The following is a 22,654-nucleotide window of genomic DNA, read 5'->3' on the forward strand; positions in this document are numbered from 1 at the left end:
GAGTTTCTGTTAGTTACAAGATGCCACTGCTGCCTCATTGGTTTGTCTCCTACTGATTAGGGCTCTCATCTTATGTAAATCCTCTTAAGTCACATGTTATTGTGTATTGAAGTACTGTGAAGGTTAGGTGTTTCCTAAGCCCTGTGCACTGCCTTATCTCCCTGCCACATGCATCTTTGTCCCTCCAATGTCTCTGTTTTTTAATTCTATTTTTAATACACTAATGGATGAAAAAAGTTGTGGGAACTGAACTGATGTGATGTTCTTGTTGACAACCAATCCACTGCACTGAAATGCTAATCTCTCCCAGTGGCTAACAACAAAAACTGTTCAGGAGACAAAGAGATGTGACGTGTTGAGTGCTCCAGGAACATCACAATGTTATCTCACAGTCTGTGGTTTTAGTTTACCTACTGAATGCAAGTTTTCTGTCATTCTAAACATTTTGCCATGGGGTGGAGAGACATTTTTGCCATTTTAAAGCTAATTTCCTGAAATTCTACAACTTTTGCCATGACTTATGTTAATTTGATATCCGAGTGAGAGTAACTAACAATATCAATGTGGTCCCTCTGGAGATCAGGGTCCCATCATGCCTGGTCGGTAATTCAGCCATGATTACTACAGGTTTAGATAGCTGCTGGGTAGACTAATTTAACAATCTAAAAAATGTTAGCTGACATGCTAATTGCATGACAGTCGATGACTGACATAACAAGAGGAAAACTGCTGATGCACAACCAAATTTCCACCTTGTCTATTCTACTATTCTAACTCTCAACAGTAAGTTGAGACCCCAGCTGAGTTCCTAGCAGCCGGCATGAGGCCCTAGGCAACCACCTACGTTGCTTAAGCACAGGGCTGGCTCTGGCTGTAACCTCAGACTAACCTCATGTCCTGGGAATGTTGGAAAGCAAGAAGTCAGCAATCCATTAATCATTTGCCTATTTGTGGGAAGGGCCGACCGCCCAACATAAAATGAGTGGTCCCTGGAGCTTCATGGAAACAAACACACTTTAGGCCTACTGCAAGTTCATTTCTTTGTCACTTTCTACCAGACAATTTTAACTTGCTCATCTGTGATCTGGATAAATTGAGTGATTTTTTTAATGGTAGTAATGTCCTTGGGGACCACGGACCTGCAAGTCTGGTCAAGTTTTCTAAATAGTGTGAAATCTAGGCTACTTCCTGGGAATGTGTTTTTTCTCTTTTTCTTTTTGTGAGAGGTGTGTCTACTTGTGAAATATTTGTTTGTTGTGTAACCCATACCTAAGTGACATTCTAGACCTACGCCCAGTGTGTCCCATACCTAAGTGACATTCTAGACCTACGCCCAGTGTGTCCCATACCTAAGTGACATTATAGACCTATGCCCAGTGTGTCCCATATCTAACTGACATTATAGACCTATGCCTAGCGCTTCTAAAAGGGAAAGAAACCATGTTAAACCAAAGCAGGATCCTTATAAAAGGAGGGAAAATTGTGAACGAGGATTGCTCCATTATCAGCGATGTCTACATTGAAGACGGAAGAATTAAAGAAGTCGGATTAAACCTCCAAATCCCTGCTGGAGTTACCGTTATAGATGCCACAGATAAACTGGTGATACCGGGTGGTATCGATACCCATACCCACATGGAGTTGGCATTTATGGGCACCAAAGCAGTAGATGATTTCCATATTGGAACTAAGGTGAGAATACTTTTGTGTTGCACTGTGTGTAGGCTCTGGGTTAATTGAGTTTGCTTGATTTCACTGCATCAGGAAAATGCACAAGTAAAATCAGACAAAAATAATGACAGTTCCTTCAGAAAGTATCCATACAGAGGGCAACATTTGCACATTCGTCTTTTCAAAATTCTTCAAGCTCTGTCAAATTTGTTGTTAATCATTGCTAGACAAGGTATTGCAATAGATCTTCAAGTAGATTTAAGTCAAAACTGCAACTCAGGAATGTTCACTGAATGCTTGGTAAGCAACTCCAGTGTAGATTTGACCGTTTTAGGTTATTGTCATGCTGAAAGGTGAATTCATCTCTCAGTGTCTGGTAGAAAGCAGACTGAACCAGGTTTTCCTCTAGGATCTTGCCTGTGCTTAGCTCCATTCAGTTAGTTCTTTATCCTGAAAAACTCCCCAGTTCTTAATGATTACAAGCATACTCATAACATGATGCAGCCACCACTATGCTTGAAAATGTTGTATTGGATTTGCTCCAAACATAACATTTTGTATTGAGGGCAAAACGTGAATTGCTTTGCCACAAGTTTAGCAGTATTACTTTAGTGCCTTGTTTCAAACAGGATGCATGTTTTGGAATGTTTTTATCCAGTATAAGCTACCTTCTTTTCACTCTGTCAATTAGGTTACTATTGTGGAGTAACTACAATGTTGTTGATCCATCCTCAGTTTTCTTCTATCTCAGCCTTTAAACTCTGTAATTGTTCATGGTGAAATCCCTGAACAGTTTCCTTCCTCTCCGGCAACTGAGTTAGGAAGGACGCCTGTATCTTTGTAGTGATTGGGTGTATTTATACACCATCCAAAGTGTAATTAATAACTTTACCATGCTCAAAATGATATTCAATGTCTGCATGTTTTTACACATCTACCAATAGGTGCCCTTCTTTGCAAGGCATTGGAAAACCTCCCTAATCTTTGTGGTTGAATCTGTGTTTGAAATTCAGTGTTCGACTGAGGGACCTTACAGATAATTGTATGTGTGGGGTACAGAGATGAGGTAGTCTTTCAAAAATCATGTAAAACAATATTATTGCACACAAAGTGAATCCATGCAACTTATTATGTGACTTGTTTAGCACGTTTTTATTCCTGAACTTATTTAGGCTTGTCATAACAAAGAGGTTGAATACTTATTGACTCTATCAGGTTTCAGGTACGACCCAGATGCAGACAGTGTAGAAGAAACAAAAGTGTACTTCTAATAGAGGGGCAGGCAAACGACAGATCAAAGTCAGGCAGAGGTCTGTAATCCAGAGAGGATGCAAAAGGTCCAGAACAGCAGGCAGTCTCAGGGTCAGGGCAGGCAGGCTCAGGGTCAGGGCAGGCAGTCTCAGGGTCAGGGCAGGCAGGCTCAGGGTCAGGGCAGGAAGGCTCAGGGTCAGGGCAGGCAGGCTCAGGGTCAGGGCAGGCAGTCTCAGGGTCAGGGTCAGGGTCAGGGCAGGCAGTCTCAGGGTCAGGGTCAGGGCAGGCAGTCTCAGGGTCAGGGCAGGCAGTCTCAGGGTCAGGGTCAGGGCAGGCAGAGGTCAGTAATCCAGAGAGGGTGCAAAAGGTCCAGGCAAATTTTTAAGCACATTTTTACTCCTGAACTTATTTAGGCTTGCCATAACTAGACATTTCAGCTATTCATTTTTAATTTATATGTAAACATTTTGAAAAACATAATTCCACTTTTATATTATGGGGTATTGTGTGTAGAAAACGAAATGTAATCCATTTAAAATTCCGGCTGTAACACAACAACATGTGGGTGTGAATACTTTCTGAAGGCACCGTATGTCTTTTCTGTATTACAGGTAGGCTACATAAAACCCCATTTAATGAAGTTTAAAACATACTGTACCTTTACATAATTAAAAACATGTAGGATATTAAACAAAAAATAGCATTGTAAGGTGCAGTAGATGCTGCAGATACTGTAAATAAAGTTGTACCTGTGGATGTATTTCAAGGCATATCTTCAAACTCAGTGCCTCTTTGCTTGACATCATGGGAAAATCAAAAGAAATCAGCCAAGACCTCAGAAACGCCTAAAGGTACCACGTTCATCTGTACAAACAATACTATGCAAGTATAAACACCATGGGACCACGCTGCTGTCATACTGCTCAGGAAGGAGACGTGTTCTGTCTCCTAGAGATGAACATACTTTGGTGCGAAAAGTGCAAATCAATCCCAGAACAACAGCAAAGGACCTTGTGAAGATGCTGGAGGAAACAGGTACAAAAGTATCTATATCCACAGTATAACGAGTCCTATATCGACATAACCTGAAAGGCTGCTCAGCAAGGAAGAAGCCACTGCTCCAAAACCGCCATAAAAAAATCCAGACTACGGTTTGCAACTGCACATGGGGACAAAGACTGTACTTTTTGGAAAAATGTCCTCTGGTCTGATAAAACAAAAATAGAACTGTTTGGCCATAATGACCATTGTTATCTTTGGAGGAAAAAGGGGGAGGCTTGCAAGCCAAAGCACACCATCCCAACCGTGAAGCACAGGGGTGGCAGCATCATGTTGTGGGGTGCGTTGCTGCAGGAGGGACTGGTGCACTTCACAAAATAGATGGCAACATGAGGGAGGAAACTTATGTGGGTATATTGAAGCAACATCTCAAGACATCAGTCAGGAAGTTAAAGCTTGGTCGCAAATGGGTCTTCCAAATGGACAATGACCGCAAGCATACTTCCAAAGTTGTAGCAAAATGGCTTAAGGACAACAAAGTCAAGGTATTGTAGTGGCCATCACAAAGCCCTAACCTCAATCCAATAGAAAATATGTGGGCAGAACTGAAACAGCATGTGCGAACAAGGAGGCCTACAAACCTGACTCTGCACCAGCTCTGTCAGGAGGAATGGGCCAAAATTCATCAAACCTATTGTGGGAAACTTGTAGAAGGCTACCTGAAATGTTTGACCCAAGTTAAACAATTTAAAGGCAATGCTACCAAATACTAATGGAGTGTATGTAAACTTCTGACCCACTGGGAATGTGATGAAAGAAATAAAAGCTGAAATAAATAATTCTCACTACTATTATTCTGACATTTCACATTCTTAAAATAAAGTGGTGATCCTAACTGACCTAAAACAGGGAATTTTTACTAGGATTAAATGTCAGGAGTTTAAATGTATTTGGCTGAGGTGTATGTACACTTCCGACTTCAACTGTATCTTTATCCATGGAACCTAAACCCTGTTCTGTATATCTTTATCCATGGAACCTAAACCCTGTTCTGTGTATCTTTATCCATGGAACCTAAACCCTGTTCTGTGTATCTTTATCCATGGAACCTAAACCCTGTTCTGTGTATTTTTATCCAGGCTGCCCTGGAAAGTGGCAGGAGGCACTATCATGATCCTGAACTACACTCTAACCCCCCCCCCCCCCCCTATCCACCCCTCTCTAAACCCTAACCTATCTACAGTATACCCTAACCCTGCTCTCTGTACCCAGGCTGCCCTGGTAGGAGGGACCACCCTACTGGATATACCCCATACCACCCCCTAAACCCTAACCCCCTCTCTAAACCCGTACCCCCTCTCTAAACCCGAACCCTGCTCTCTGTTCCCAGGCTGCCCTGGCAGGAGGGACCACCATGATCCTAGACTTTGTGATCCCCCAGAGAGGCACGTCTCTGCTGGAGGCCTATGATAGGTGGAGGGTCACGGCTGACGCCAAGGTCTGCTGCGACTACTCCCTGCATGTGGCAGTCACATGGTGGAGCGACAAGGTAGTGCCCCCTGTTATATATATAATCTATTTTCTATCCTGAAAAAAAGTGCACATCAGACTCATGCTCATGTGTGACAAGGTAGCTTTCCCTGCACCCTGTATTGCTTTACCAAGCGAGAGACCGGGGTTCAGATCCCACGGGTTACATTTGTGCAGATATTTACAAAAATTATGAAACATTCCTGTCTCAGACTGAAATGTTTCATTTATTTGTCTTGATCTGTGAATGCTTTGTGAGATTGGGCAGGGTTTAGAACTTTGTTTGTTCTGGCCTGATGCCATCAAATCTACAGGGATTTTATAAAAGAGCAGACTTGTTTTAAAAATGAGGGACACTGTTACTGTAGATTCAATCCGATCAGCGTTATAGCACAGTTGAAATTTAAAGGTAATTTCCGTTTGAGACAAAAAATGTGTTTATGGTGAATGCTGCCTCCTTCAATGTGGGAATGTTGCCTCTAAAAGGTGCATATCCGACAAATCCCAGCCTTAACCTGTAAAATCTACTTTAATTAAAAACTGAGTGGTTCGAGCCCTGAATGCTGATTGGCTGACAGCTGTGGTATATCAGACCATATACCACGGGTATTACAAAACATTTATTTTTACTGCTCTAATTACGTTGGTATACAGTTCACAATAGCAATAAGGCACCTCAGGGGGCTAAGGGCTGTATCCAGGCACTTCGCGTTGCATTGTGCGTAAGAACAGCCCTTAGCCGTGGTATATTTGCTATATACCACACCTCATCAGGCCTTATTGCTTAAATAACATCCCAACAGAAAATAGCATGTGGTAATAGACTCCATGGAGACCTGGGATGGACAGTATGTCAATACATGGTTTTTACAGAAATGTTAACAGTCTTATCTCTCAGCATTGAAAAGAAAAGCACGCTAAACTAAATGGCTTTTTGCTAAACCCATTCTAGGTCAAAAAGGAAATGGAGACTTTGGCCAAAGAGAAAGGTGTCAACTCCTTCAAGATGTTCATGGCATACAAGGATGTGTTCATGCTTCAAGACCATGAGCTGTATGCTGCGTTTTCCCAATGCAAAGAGATTGGAGCCATAGCCCAGGTGCACGCAGAGAATGGAGACCTTATTGCAGAGGTATTCCAAAACATTTCTGACCACAACACAGTCAATATGGCTCAAACCAGGGGTTTGTTCAGTCTACTTCAACTTCTGCGACGTTGTGTAACGGTTTGTATTGAACCACACATTGCCTCCAAATGGTACACACCATTCATCAACAGCATTTGAGGTAAGTTTGCTACCGTTAAGTAGGTGTGGTGAGGTGTGCCCTGATCAATTTAAGTGTGACCATTTGAAATCGTAAAAATCGTGCAGCAAACAATACGGTAATTGCCATCTGGGTCACCATAATCACAATACTCTTCTACTGGTCGTTAAGTACATTACCGCTTCTGTTGAATTTCTGTTCTGTCGCACCCGAGAAAAGACTATGGGTGTGTTAAAAAGGGACCATGGAACCTTGTGGGTAACAATGTACCAATCCAATATCCCATGAACCAGGACAGAACAAAGGTTAACTAAACAACTGTTGGTGAATACATTATTTCCAAAGGGTCAGTCACGAGTTCCTATTAACTGTCCGCTTAGGTTTAGGTTAATATTTAACCCTGATGTAGTCTAATAGAAGGCTAGACTAAAGATACAAGCCAGGCAAATCGAACCCTTTCCAAGCCATGTAAAACTAACCTTATACAAGCTATGTAAAACTAACCCTATCCAAGCCATGTAAAACTAACCTTATCCAAGACATGTAAAACTAACCCTATCCAAGCCATGTAAAACTAACCCTATCCAAGCCATGTAAAACTAACCTTATCCAAGCCATGTAAAACTAACCCTATCCAAGCCATGTAAAACTAACCTTATCCAAGCTATGTAAAACTAACCCTATCCAAGCCATGTAAAACTAACCTTATCCAAGCCATGTAAAACTAACCCTATCCAAGCCATGTAAAACTAACCTTATCCAAGCCATGTAAAACTAACCCTATCCAAGCCATGTAAAACTAACCCTATCCAAGCCATGTAAAACTAACCCTATCCAAGCCATGTAAAACTAACCTTATCCAAGCCATGTAAAACTAACCCTATCCAACCATGTAAAACTAACCCTATCCAAGCCATGTAAAACTAACCTTATCCAAGCTATGTAAAACTAACCTTATCCAAGCCATGTAAAACTAACCTTATCCAAGCCATGTAAAACTAACCTTATCCAAGCCATGTAAAACTAACCTTATCCAAGCCATGTAAAACTAACCCTATCCAAGCCATGTAAAACTAACCTTATCCAAGCCATGTAAAACTAACCCTATCCAAGCCATGTAAAACTAACCTTATCCAAGCCATGTAAAACTAACCTTATCCAAGCCATGTAAAACTAACCCTATCCAAGCCATGTAAAACTAACCCTATCCAAGCCATGTAAAACCAACCTTATCCAAGCCATGTAAAACTAACCTTATCCAAGCCATGTAAAACTAACCCTATCCAAGCCATGTAAAACTAACCTTATCCAAGCCATGTAAAACTAACCTTATCCAAGCCATGTAAAACTAACCTTATCCAAGCCATGTAAAACTAACCTTATCCAAGCCATGTAAAACTAACCTTATCCAAGCCATGTAAAACTAACCCTATCCAAGCCATGTAAAACTAACCTTATCCAAGCCATGTAAAACTAACCTTATCCAAGCCATGTAAAACTAACCCTATCCAAGCCATGTAAAACTAACCTTATCCAAGCCATGTAAAACTAACCTTATCCAAGCCATGTAAAACTAACCTTATCCAAGCCATGTAAAACTAACCTTATCCAAGCCATGTAAAACTAACCTTATCCAAGCCATGTAAAACTAACCTTATCCAAGCCATGTAAAACTAACCCTATCCAAGCCATGTAAAACTAACCTTATCCAAGCCATGCAAAACTAACCCTATCCAAGCCATGTAAAACTAACCTTATCCAAGCCATGTAAAACTAACCCTATCCAAGCCATGTAAAACTAACCCTATCCAAGCCATGTAAAACTAACCTTATCCAAGCCATGTAAAACTAACCTTATCCAAGCCATGTAAATCTAACCCTATCCAAGCCATGTAAAACTAACCCTATCCAAGCCATGTAAAACTAACCCTATCCAAGCCATGTAAAACTAACCTTATCCAAGCCATGTAAAACTAACCTTATCCAAGCCATGTAAAACTAACCCTATCCAAGCCATGTAAAACTAACCCTATCCAAGCCATGTAAAACTAACCTTATCCAAGCCATGTAAAACTAACCTTATCCAAGCCATGTAAATCTAACCCTATCCAAGCCATGTAAAACTAACCCTATCCAAGCCATGTAAAACTAACCCTATCCAAGCCATGTAAAACTAACCCTATCCAAGCCATGTAAAACTAACCCTATCCAAGCCATGTAAAACTAACCCTATCCAAGCCATGTAAAACTAACCCTATCCAAGCCATGTAAAACTAACCTTATCCAAGCCATGTAAAACTAACCTTATCCAAGCCATGTAAAACTAACCTTATCCAAGCCATGTAAAACTAACCCTATCCAAGCCATGTAAAACTAACCCTATCCAAGCCATGTAAAACTAACCCTATCCAAGCCATGCAAAACTAACTCTATCCAATCCTAGTCTAGATGATGAAGTTCTACTCTTGGTGATGTAAGATTTGACCGTTGGTTATAAAATACTTTGTCCCATGAGTGTGTGAAATACCTAATGTGGGCTAAGGTACTGGTAAGAACTGTTTCCTCTGAGATTAGTAGAGTACCTATATTTTCATCTATCTATGCAGCACAGTATGTGCTTGAACTAGTTAACATTGTTTTCAAATCTTCACAGATGTGGATAGCTATCGATGTCTAGTTGTGTTGTCTTTGAAACTCTTTGCCCATGTTGGTAAATAAGCCCACACATTGATTCTATTGCAGCACCAACATAACTATGGAATGTCAAATCAAATATTGTCTGACAGTAACATATCACACATGAAGATGTTTTACCATACATGCTAGTATTACAAAACCCACAGCAAACAGACACACAGTCTTCTTCATCTTTATCTATCCTGTTCTCTCCATTCATCTCATGTACCTTATCATGTGTGTCATCAAGGTGCTTCCTAGAACACAGCCAACATACCCTTATCATTGGCGGTCATTTGGTCATGTCATTCACATATGAGTATAAGAGTACCATTTACGTGTCATGGCCTACATAAAGGCACATGAACAGTAGCTCATTTCATTCCTCCATATGAGGTACGGGAACCAAACCAAACTTGTTTTGCAGTGTCATGTTTTGCAATCTCATGACACTGGAATTACAGTTCATAGCTTTCATGTTGATCATTTTATAATTTATCATTTTACCCCTCTATGGCATTCATTCTTTCGCGCATTTGAAAATGAAGTTATGTTGCTGAGAATGTTTTTATGTTGCTGCAATGTGGAAGCAAAGAGCACAATAAATTATTAACTAAGGGGGAAACTATTTGACTTATTACTTAACTCTTATTTTGTTTGTTCCTTGTCAATGTCTGAAGGGGCAAGGTTCATTACAGTAACTGTCCTCTGTTTTAGCTGAACAGGTGGGTTGGTGTTAACCTGAAATGATACTAAAAGCAGTGTTCACTCAATACAATATCAATTACACAAAAAGTCCAAGGATCAACACCTAGTTCCGTTTGATTCAGGTTGAAATGTTCTAGCTCTGGATTGTTAACTTTCTGTTCCAAGGTGAGGTCTGCAGAATAACCACTAGAGGGCAGCAGATGACCAATCTGTAGTCTGTTTGTGGTGACAAAATATTCAGGAGATACATTTATTGTGAGCATGTTTAGAGTGAGTTTACAGATAACTTGTATGTAAACGATTAGCAACTAAACTTCCATAGAGTAGTATTCGTAATAAAACCATTGTCTGTTTGCAAAAAGCATGTAACATGTCAGCTTCCTCCCTCAATACTAGCTGAGGAAAACCTGTTTGCGTCATGGTGTAATATTCTATGCTAATCTGCTCATGCTTGTATAACCTTTTGTAACAAAAGTTTATCTGAGTCACACAGGCAGTTTTTATTTGATCTGCCATTTAGGGGGCATTTTTTAAACTGACCTTCTCTCACTTGGCAGGGGGCTAAGAAGATGCTGTCCCTGGGCATCACAGGTCCGGAGGGTCATGAGTTGTGTCGTCCTGAGGAGGTGGAGGCTGAAGCCACCCAGAGAGCCATCACCATCGCCCACGCTGTGAACTGCCCGCTCTATGTTGTCCACGTCATGAGCAAGTCTGCCGCTAAGGTGGTGTCCAACGCACGCAGAAATGGTGAGGTGGGCCTGACAATGCCTGCTGGGAGGAACTGTAGGTGGGAAAGAATGACAGAGACAGAGAGAGTGAGAGAGAATGAGAGAGAGAGAGACAGACAGAGACAGAGAGAGTGAGAGAGAGGCTCAACATGACATGGATGGTGTTCTGTGTTATGTGTGCATGTTTTTGGGATGTTTTTGCCACAACAGGCCGTGTGGTGTTTGGAGAGCCCATAGCAGCAGGACTGGGTACAGATGGCACCCACTGCTGGCACAAAGACTGGGCCCACGCTGCCAAGTTCGTCATGGGCCCACCTCTGAGGCCCGACCCCAGCACCCCGGGATACCTTATGGACCTACTGGCAAAGTATGTGGAGCCTTAAACAATATCAACCTGCTCTCACTGTCCCTCTCCTGCCCTTTTCATTGAGTAAAGCATATTAGGTTACACCTTCATGCACCCACTGTCACATAAGTGCTCCATAACACTGTCATAACAATGACATAACAGCATATGATCCCAACAGTCATGACTGTTTATAACAGATATCACATAATATATGTACAATTGGAGTGTATGTAACACAGTGTTACCAACCAGCCAGGAACACAGGAACTGGGAAGGTGAACAACAGTGGAAAACACAGTGGAAAGTGAGGTGAAACTGCATATTGTCGGTGCAATAGAAATGAATGACAGGCAGTAAAGATGGCTGCCTTACCGTTTAGTGATGTAGATGCTTCTGTTTCATTCTTCCAGTGATGACCTCAGCGTGACTGGGACAGACAACTGCACATTCTCTGTGTGTCAGAAAGCCCTGGGCAAAGATGACTTTACAAAGATCCCCAATGGAGTCAACGGAGTGGAGGACAGGATGTCTGTCATTTGGGAGAAGGGCGTTGTCAGTTAGGCCTCTCATTCTTCATATCACATCATTCTTTATTATACACACTATAGGCCAGTTTCCCGGACAGATTAAGCCTATAGCCCTACACCAAAAAGCATACTCATGGAGATTCTCCACTGAAAAGGATGTTTTTGTTGTTGTCCAGGACAAGGGTACAGGTCCTACAAAAATGAGTGGTACTATTCTTAGACGGTTGATTAAGTTCTATAGTAGGACTTAAAAGGTGACAAGTGACATTTCTGCTGTGAGAAGAGAAGATAACAATTTATATTATGCTATTTATTATGTGCATCAAGGAAGTTTTTATCAGTCAGAATCAATCCAAACTGTCATAGTGGATAAGGCAGCTGGCTAGTTTTCTTTCTGTCCTTCTCTTTCCATTTCTTTCTTCCTCCCCTACGTCTTTCTGCCCTTCTCTCAGGATCGGTTGACCAGGAGGCTATTGCAAAAATTAACATTGTAAAACGCTGGCAAAAAATGACACGTTTTGATATTTGGAGTGAAACTTTGAATCGCTTACTGCACCGTTAAGCATTGCACTTTGGTCAAGTTAATTATGTCAGTAAATATGTCAATATTTTTGTCATTCATATCCAGAATACTGAAACTCAGTATTTTGTGTAATTACTTTCCGCAGCATAGCGGGAAAATGGACGAGAATCGATTCGTAGCTGTCACCAGCAGCAATGCAGCGAAAATCTTCAACTTCTACCCCCAGAAGGGAAAGATCGCTAAGGGATGTGATGCTGATGTGGTCATATGGGACCCTAAGGCAACCAGGTGAGACAAGGATAAAGACCGTCCAAGACGTTTCTCGTTAAACACATAGTGAAATACTGATGTTTAGCTAAATAATGAACTGTTTTGATGATGCTACATATTAAATCTTTGTGTATGCATATTATCCAACTAGTAGCATTCCATCACTACTATTAACGACGTCGTACACTGCAGATTGTGCAGACAAATCGAGCTTCCCACAAAGCCTGTTTTCAGGGTGAAAAACATTTGGCTAAATATGAAAATAGTTTAATGTTATCTAGCTATGGTACAGCTTGGATATATCTAGCTATGGTACAGCCTGGATATAACTAGCTATGGTACAGCCTGGATATATCTAGCTATGGTACAGCCTGGATATAACTAGCTATGGTACAGCCTGGATATAACTAGCTATGGTACAGCCTGGATATATCTAGCTATGGTACAGCCTGGATATAACTAGCTATGGTACAGCCTGGATATATCTAGCTATGGTACAGCCTGGATATAACTAGCTATGGTACAGCCTGGATATATCTAGCTATGGTACAGCCTGGATATAACTAGCTATGGTACAGCCTGGATATAACTAGCTATGGTACAGCCTGGATATAACTAGCTATGGTACAGCCTGGATATAACTAGCTATGGTACAGCCTGAATATATCTAGCTATGGTACAGCCTGGATATATCTAGCTATGGTACAGCCTGGATATATCTAGCTATGGTACAGCCTGGATATATCTAGCTATGGTACAGCCTGGATATATCTAGCTATGGTACAGCCTGGATATAACTAGCTATGGTACAGCCTGAATATATCTAGCTATGGTACAGCCTGGATATATCTAGCTATGGTACAGCCTGGATATAACTAGCTATGGTACAGCCTGGATATATCTAGCTATGGTACAGCCTGGATATATCTAGCTATGGTACAGCCTGGATATATCTAGCTATGGTACAGCCTGGATATAACTAGCTATGGTACAGCCTGGATATATCTATGGTACAGCCTGGATATATCTAGCTATGGTACAGCCTGGATATATCTAGCTATGGTACAGCCTGGATATATCTAGCTATGGTACAGCCTGGATATATCTAGCTATGGTACAGCCTGGATATATCTAGCTATGGTACAGCCTGTATATATCTAGCTATGGTACAGCCTGTATATATCTAGCTATGGTACAGCCTGGATATAACTAGCTATGGTACAGCCTGGATATATCTAGCTATGGTACAGCCTGGATATATCTAGCTATGGTACAGCCTGGATATAACTAGCTATGGTACAGCCTGGATATATCTAGCTATGGTACAGCCTGGATATAACTAGCTATGGTACAGCCTGGATATATCTAGCTATGGTACAGCCTGAATATAACTAGCTATGGTACAGCCTGGATATATCTAGCTATGGTACAGCCTGGATATATCTAGCTATGGTACAGCCTGAATATAACTAGCTATGGTACAGCCTGAATATAACTAGCTATGGTACAGCCTGAATATAACTAGCTATGGTACAGCCTGGATATATCTAGCTATGGTACAGCCTGGATATAACTAGCTATGGTACAGCCTGAATATATCTAGCTATGGTACAGCCTGGATATATCTAGCTATGGTACAGCCTGGATATATCTAGCTATGGTACAGCCTGGATATAACTAGCTATGGTACAGCCTGGATATAACTAGCTATGGTACAGCCTGGATATATCTAGCTATGGTACAGCCTGGATATATCTAGCTATGGTACAGCCTGGATATAACTAGCTATGGTACAGCCTGGATATATCTAGCTATGGTACAGCCTGGATATATCTAGCTATGGTACAGCCTGGATATATCTAGCTATGGTACAGCCTGAATATAACTAGCTATGGTACAGCCTGGATATAACTAGCTATGGTACAGCCTGGATATATCTAGCTATGGTACAGCCTGGATATATCTAGCTATGGTACAGCCTGGATATATCTAGCTATGGTACAGCCTGGATATATCTAGCTATGGTACAGCCTGAATATAACTAGCTATGGTACAGCCTGAATATAACTAGCTATGGTAGTACTACAGCCTGTATATAACTAGCTATGGTAGTACTACAGCCTGGATATAACTAGCTATGGTACAGCCTGGATATAACTAGCTATGGTAGTACTACAGCCTGGATATAACTAGCTATGGTACAGCCTGGATATATCTAGCTATGGTACAGCCTGGATATAACTAGCTATGGTACAGCCTGGATATATCTAGCTATGGTACAGCCTGGATATATCTAGCTATGGTACAGCCTGGATATAACTAGCTATGGTACAGCCTGGATATATCTAGCTATGGTACAGCCTGAATATATCTAGCTATGGTACAGCCTGGATATATCTAGCTATGGTACAGCCTGGATATAACTAGCTATGGTACAGCCTGGATATATCTAGCTATGGTACAGCCTGGATATATCTAGCTATGGTACAGCCTGGATATATCTAGCTATGGTACAGCCTGGATATATCTAGCTATGGTACAGCCTGGATATATCTAGCTATGGTACAGCCTGGATATATCTAGCTATGGTACAGCCTGGATATATCTAGCTATGGTACAGCCTGAATATAACTAGCTATGGTACAGCCTGGATATATCTAGCTATGGTACAGCCTGAATATATCTAGCTATGGTACAGCCTGGATATAACTAGCTATGGTACAGCCTGAATATATCTAGCTATGGTACAGCCTGGATATAACTAGCTATGGTACAGCCTGAATATATCTAGCTATGGTACAGCCTGGATATAACTAGCTATGGTACAGCCTGAATATATCTAGCTATGGTACAGCCTGGATATAACTAGCTATGGTACAGCCTGGATATATCTAGCTATGGTACAGCCTGGATATAACTAGCTATGGTACAGCCTGGATATAACTAACTATGGTACAGCCTGGATATATCTAGCTATGGTACAGCCTGAATATATCTAGCTATGGTACAGCCTGGATATATCTAGCTATGGTACAGCCTGGATATATCTAGCTATGGTACAGCCTGGATATATCTAGCTATGGTACAGCCTGGATATATCTAGCTATGGTACAGCCTGGATATATCTAGCTATGGTACAGCCTGGATATATCTAGCTATGGTACAGCCTGGATATATCTAGCTATGGTACAGCCTGAATATAACTAGCTATGGTACAGCCTGGATATAACTAGCTATGGTACAGCCTGGATATAACTAGCTATGGTACAGCCTGGATATAACTAGCTATGGTACAGCCTGGATATATCTAGCTATGGTACAGCCTGGATATATCTAGCTATGGTACAGCCTGGATATATCTAGCTATGGTACAGCCTGGATATATCTAGCTATGGTACAGCCTGGATATATCTAGCTATGGTACAGCCTGGATATATCTAGCTATGGTACAGCCTGGATATATCTAGCTATGGTACAGCCTGGATATATCTAGCTATGGTACAGCCTGGATATATCTAGCTATGGTACAGCCTGGATATATCTAGCTATGGTACAGCCTGGATATATCTAGCTATGGTACAGCCTGGATATATCTAGCTATGGTACAGCCTGGATATATCTAGCTATGGTACAGCCTGGATATATCTAGCTATGGTACAGCCTGGATATATCTAGCTATGGTACAGCCTGGATATATCTAGCTATGGTACAGCCTGGATATATCTAGCTATGGTACAGCCTGGATATATCTAGCTATGGTACAGCCTGAATATAACTAGCTATGGTACAGCCTGGATATAACTAACTATGGTAGTACTACAGCCTGAATATAACTAACTATGGTAGTACTACAGCCTGGACATAACTACCTATGGTAGTACTACAGCCTGGATATAACTAACTATGGTAGCACTACAGCCTGGATATAACTAACTATGGTAGAACTACAGCCTGGACATAACTACCTATGGTAGTACTACAGCCTGAATATAACTACCTATGGTAGTGCTACAGCCTGGATATAACTAACTATGGTAGTACTACAGCCTGGATATAACTAACTATGGTAGTACTACAACCTGGACATAACTACCTATGGTAGTACTACAGCCTGGATATAACTAACTATGGTAGTACTACAGCCTGGATATAACTACCTATGGTAGTACTACAGCCTGGACATAACTACCTATGGTAGTACTACAGCCTGGATATAACTAACTATGGTAGTACTACAGCCTGGATATAACTAACTATGGGACAGCTTGGATATACAGTGCCTTGCGAAAGTATTCGGGCCCCTTGAACTTTGCGACCGTTTGCCACATTTCAGGCTTCAAACATAAAGATATAAAAATGTATTTTTTTGTGAAGAATCAACAACAAGTGGGACACAATCATGAAGTGGAACGACATTTATTGGATATTTCAAACTTTTTTAACAAATCAAAAACTGAAGAATTGGCCGTGCAAAATTATTCAGCCCCCTTAAGTTAATACTTTGTAGCGCCACCTTTTGCTGCGATTACAGCTGTAAGTCGCTTGGGGTATGTCTCTATCAGTTTTGCACATCGAGAGACTGACATTTTTTCCCATTCCTCCTTGCAAAACAGCTCGAGCTCAGTGAGGTTGGATGGAGAGCATTTGTGAACAGCAGTTTTCAGTTCTTTCCACAGATTCTCGATTGGATTCAGGTCTGGACTTTGACTTGGCCATTCTAACACCTGGATATGTTTATTTTTTAACCATTCCATTGTAGATTTTGCTTTATGTTTTGGATCATTGTCTTGTTGGAAGACAAATCTCCGTCCCAGTCTCAGGTCTTTTGCAGACTCCATCAGGTTTTCTTCCAGAATGGTCCTGTATTTGGCTCCATCCATCTTCCCATCAATTTGAACCATCTTCCCTGTCCCTGCTGAAGAAAAGCAGGCCCAAACCATGATCCTGCCACCACCATGTTTGACAGTGGGGATGGTGTGTTCAGGGTGATGAGCTGTGTTGCTTTTACGCCAAACATAACGTTTTGCATTGTTGCCAAAAAGTTCAATTTTGGTTTCATCTGACCAGAGCACCTTCTTCCACATGTTTGGTGTGTCTCCCAGGTGGCTTGTGGCAAACTTTAAACGACACTTTTTATGGATATCTTTAAGAAATGGCTTTCTTCTTGCCACTCTTCCAAAAAGGCCAGATTTGTGCAATATACGACTGATTGTTGTCCTATGGACAGAGTCTCCCACCTCAGCTGTAGATCTCTGCAGTTCATCCAGAGTGATCATGGGCCTCTTGGCTGCATCTCTGATCAGTCTTCTCCTTGTATGAGCTGAAAGGTTAGAGGGACGGCCAGGTCTTGGTAGATTTGCAGTGTCCTGATACTCCTTCCATTTCAATATTATCGCTTGCACAGTGCTCCTTGGGATGTTTAAAGCTTGGGAAATCTTTTTGTATCCAAATCCGGCTTTAAACTTCTTCACAACAGTATCTCGGACCTGCCTGGTGTGTTCCTTGTTCTTCATGATGCTCTCTGCGCTTTTAACGGACCTCTGAGACTATCACAGTGCAGGTGCATTTATACGGAGACTTGATTACACACAGGTGGATTGTATTTATCATCATTAGTCATTTAGGTCAACATTGGATCATTCAGAGATCCTCACTGAACTTCTGGGGAAAGTTTGCTGCACTGAAAGTAAAGGGGCTGAATAATTTTGCACGCCCAATTTTTCAGTTTTTGATTTGTTTAAAAAAGTTTGAAATATCCAATAAATGTTGTTCCACTTCATGATTGTGTTCCACTTGTTGTTGATTCTTCACAAAAAAATACAGTTTTATATCTTTATGTTTGAAGCCTGAAATGTGGCAAAAGGTCGCAAAGTTCAAGGGGGCCGAATACTTTCGCAAGGCACTGTAACTAGGTATGGTACAGCCTGGATATAACTATGGTACAGCCTGGATATAACTAACTATGGTACAGCCTGGATATAACTAACTATGGTACAGCCTGGATATAACTAACTATGGTACAGCCTGGATATAACTTTGGTACAGCCTGGATATAACTATGGTACGGCCTGGATATAACTAACTATGGTACAGCCTGGATATAACTAACTATGGTACAGCCTGGATATAACTAACTATGGTACAGCCTGGATATAACTAACTATGGTACAGCCTGGATATAACTAACTATGGTACAGCCTGGATATAACTATGGTACAGCCTGGATATAACTAACTATGGTACAGCCTGGATATAACTAACCATGGTACAGCCTGGATATAACTAACTATGGTACAGCCTGGATATATCTATGGTACAGCCTGGATATAACTAACCATGGTACAGCCTGTATATAACTAACTTTGGTACAGCCTGGATATAACTAACCATGGTACAGCCTGGATATAACTAACCATGGTACAGCCTGTATATAACTAACTTTGGTACAGCCTGGATATAACTAGCTATGGTACAGCCTGTATATAACTAACTTTGGTACAGCCTGGATATAACTAGCTATGGTACAGGCTGGATATAACTAACTATGGTACAGCCTGGATATAACTAACTATGGTACAGCCTGGATATAACTAACTATGGTACAGCCCGGATATAACTATGGGACAGCCTGGATACAACTATGGGACAGCCTGGATATAACTATGATACAGCCTGGATATAACTATGGTACAGCCTGTATATAACTAACTTTGGTACAGCCTGGATATAACTAACCATGGTACAGCCTGGATATAATTAGCTATTGTACAGCCTGTATATAACTAACTTTGGTACAGCCTGGATATAACTAGCTATGGTACAGCCTGTATATAACTAACTTTGGTACAGCCTGGATATAACTAGCTATGGTACAGGCTGGATATAACTAACTATGGTACAGCCTGGATATAACTAACTATGGTACAGCCTGGATATAACTAACTATGGTACAGCCCGGATATAACTATGGGACAGCCTGGATACAACTATGGGACAGCCTGGATATAACTATGGTACAGCCTGGATATAACTATGGTACAGCCTGGATATAACTATGGTACAGCCTGGATATAACTAACTATGGTACAGCCTGGATATAACTAACTATGGTACAGCCTGGATATAACTATGGTACAGCCTGGATATAACTAACTATGGGACAGCCTGGATATAACTAACTATGGTACAGCCTGGATATAACTAACTTTGGTACAGCCTGGATATAACTAACTATGGGACAGCCCAGATATAACTAACTATGGGACAGCCTGGATATAACTATGGTACAGCCTGGATATAACTAACTATGGTACAGCCTGGATATAACTAACTATGGTACAGCCCGGATATAACTATGGGACAGCCTGGATACAACTATGGGACAGCCTGGATATAACTATGGTACAGCCTGGATATAACTATGGTACAGCCTGGATATAACTATGGTACAGCCTGGATATAACTAACTATGGTACAGCCTGGATATAACTAACTATGGTACAGCCTGGATATAACTATGGTACAGCCTGGATATAACTAAGTATGGGACAGCCTGGATATAACTATGGTACAGCCTGGATATAACTAACTATGGGACAGCCTGGATATAACTATGGTACAGCCTGGATATATCTATGGTACAGCCTGGATATAACTATGGTACAGCCTGGATATAACTAACTATGGGACAGCCTGGATATAACTAACTATGGGACAGCCCAGATATAACTAACTATGGGACAGCCTGGATATAACTATGGTACAGCCTGGATATAACTAACTATGGGACAGCCTGGATATAACTAACTATGGGACAGCCTGGATATAACTATGGTACAGCCTGGATATAACTAACTATGGGACAGCCTGGATATAACTAACTATGGTACAGCCTGGATATAACTAACTTTGGTACAGCCTGGATATAACTAACTATGGGACAGCCCAGATATAACTAACTATGGGACAGCCTGGATATAAATATGGTACAGCCTGGATATAACTAACTATGGGACAGCCTGGATATAACTGTGGTACAGCCTGGATATAACTAACTATGGGACAGCCTGGATATAACTATGGTACAGCCTGGATATAACTAACTATGGGACAGCCTGGATATAACTATGGTACAGCCTGGATATATCTATGGTACAGCCTGGATATAACTATGGTACAGCCTGGATATAACTAAGTATGGTACAGGCTAGATATAACTAACTTTGGTACAGCCTGGATATAACTAACTATTGGACAGCCCAGATATAACTAACTATGGGACAGCCTGGATATAACTATGGTACAGCCTGGATATAACTAACTATGGGACAGCCTGGATATAACTATGGTACAGCCTGGATATAACTAACTATGGGACAGCCTGGATATAACTATGGTACAGCCTGGATATAACTAACTATGGGACAGCCTGGATATAACTATGGGACAGCCTGTATATAACTATGGTACAGCCTGGATATAACTAACTATGGGACAGCCTGGATATAACTATGGTACAGCCTGGATATAACTATGGTACAGCCTGGATATAACTATGGTACAGCCCGGATATAACTATGGGACAGCCTGGATATAACTATGGTACAGCCTGGATATAACTATGGTACAGCCTGGATATAACTATGGTACAGCCCGGATATAACTATGGTACAGCCTGGATATAACTATGGTACAGCCCGGATATAACTATGGTACAGCCTGGATATAACTAAGTATGGTACAGGCTGGATATAACTAACTTTGGTACAGCCTGGATATAACCAACTATGGGACAGCCTGGAAATAACTATGGTACAGCCTGGATATAACTAACTATGGGACAGCCTGGATATAACTAACTATGGTACAGCCTGGATATAACTAACTATGAGACAGCCTGGATAAAACTATGGTACGGCCTGGATATAACTAACTGTGGTACGGCCTGGATATAACTAACTATGGTACAGCCTGGATATAACTAACTATGGGACAGCCTGGATATAACTATGGTACAGCCTTGATATAACTAACTATGGTACAGCCTGGATATAACTATGGTACAGCCTGGATATAACTAACTATGGTACAGCCTGAATATAACTACTATGGTCCAGCCTGGATATAACTATGGTACAGCCTGGATATAACTAAGTATGGTACAGCCTGGATATAACTAACTATGGGACAGCCTGGATATAACTAAGTATGGTACAGCCTGGATATAACTAACTATGGTACAGCCTGGATATAACTAAGTATGGTACAGCCTGGATATAACTAACTATGGTACAGCCTGGATATAACTAACTATGGTACAGCCTGGATATAACTAACTATTGGTACAGCCTGGATATAACTAACTATGGTACAGCCTGGATATAACTAACTATGGTACAGCCTGGATATAACTAAGTATGGGACAGCCTGGATACAACTATGGGACAGCCTGGATATAACTATGGGACAGCCTGGATACAACTATGGGACAGCCTGGATATAACTATGGTACAGCCTGGATATAACTATGGTACAGCCTGGATATAACTAACTATGGTACAGCCTGGATATAACTAACTATGGTACAGCCTGGATATAACTAACTATGGTACAGCCCAGATATAACTATGGTACAGCCTGGATATATCTATGGTACAGCCTGGATATAACTAACTATGGTACAGCCTGGATATATCTATGGTACAGCCTGGATATAACTAGCTATGGTACAGCCTGGATATAACTAACTATGGTACAGCCTGGATATAACTAGCTATGGTACAGCCTGGATATAACTAACTATGGTACAGCCTGGATATAACTATGGTACAGCCTGGATATAACTAACTATGGTACAGCCTGGATATAACTAACTATGGTACAGCCTGGATATAACTAACTATGGTACAGCCCGGATATAACTATGGTACAGCCTGGATATAACTATGGTACAGCCCGGATATAACTATGGTACAGCCTGGATAAAACTAAGTATGGTACAGGCTGGATATAACTAACTTTGGTACAGCCTGGATATAACCAACTATGGGACAGCCTGGAAATAACTATGGTACAGCCTGGATATAACTAACTATGGGACAGCCTGGATATAACTAACTATGGTACAGCCTGGATATAACTAACTATGGGACAGCCTG

The 22,654-nt window shown here is 41.2% G+C and overlaps 1 protein-coding gene across 2 annotated transcripts in view; it reads left to right on the top strand.

Moving 5' to 3' along the window:
- Positions 1-1,001: 1,001 nt before the first annotated feature.
- Positions 1,002-22,654, top strand: part of dpys (dihydropyrimidinase) — a 58,231-nt gene continuing 36,578 nt past the window's right edge. The window contains exons 1-7 of one of the 2 annotated variants that reach the window (XM_031788038.1): positions 1,002-1,692; positions 5,312-5,470; positions 6,404-6,583; positions 10,658-10,847; positions 11,039-11,195; positions 11,588-11,729; positions 12,373-12,515. In XM_031788038.1, the coding sequence (XP_031643898.1) occupies positions 1,441-1,692; positions 5,312-5,470; positions 6,404-6,583; positions 10,658-10,847; positions 11,039-11,195; positions 11,588-11,729; positions 12,373-12,515 (1,223 nt within the window). In that variant the 5' untranslated portion in view covers positions 1,002-1,440. Of the gene's footprint in view, positions 1,693-5,311; positions 5,471-6,403; positions 6,738-10,657; positions 11,196-11,587; positions 12,516-22,654 lie in introns of both variants that reach the window. The other variant, XR_004202714.1, reaches the window with a different exon arrangement.

The sequence above is a fragment of the Oncorhynchus kisutch genome, linkage group LG2, assembly GCF_002021735.2.
Source record: "Oncorhynchus kisutch isolate 150728-3 linkage group LG2, Okis_V2, whole genome shotgun sequence".
Taxonomy (NCBI): Eukaryota; Metazoa; Chordata; class Actinopteri; order Salmoniformes; family Salmonidae; genus Oncorhynchus; species Oncorhynchus kisutch.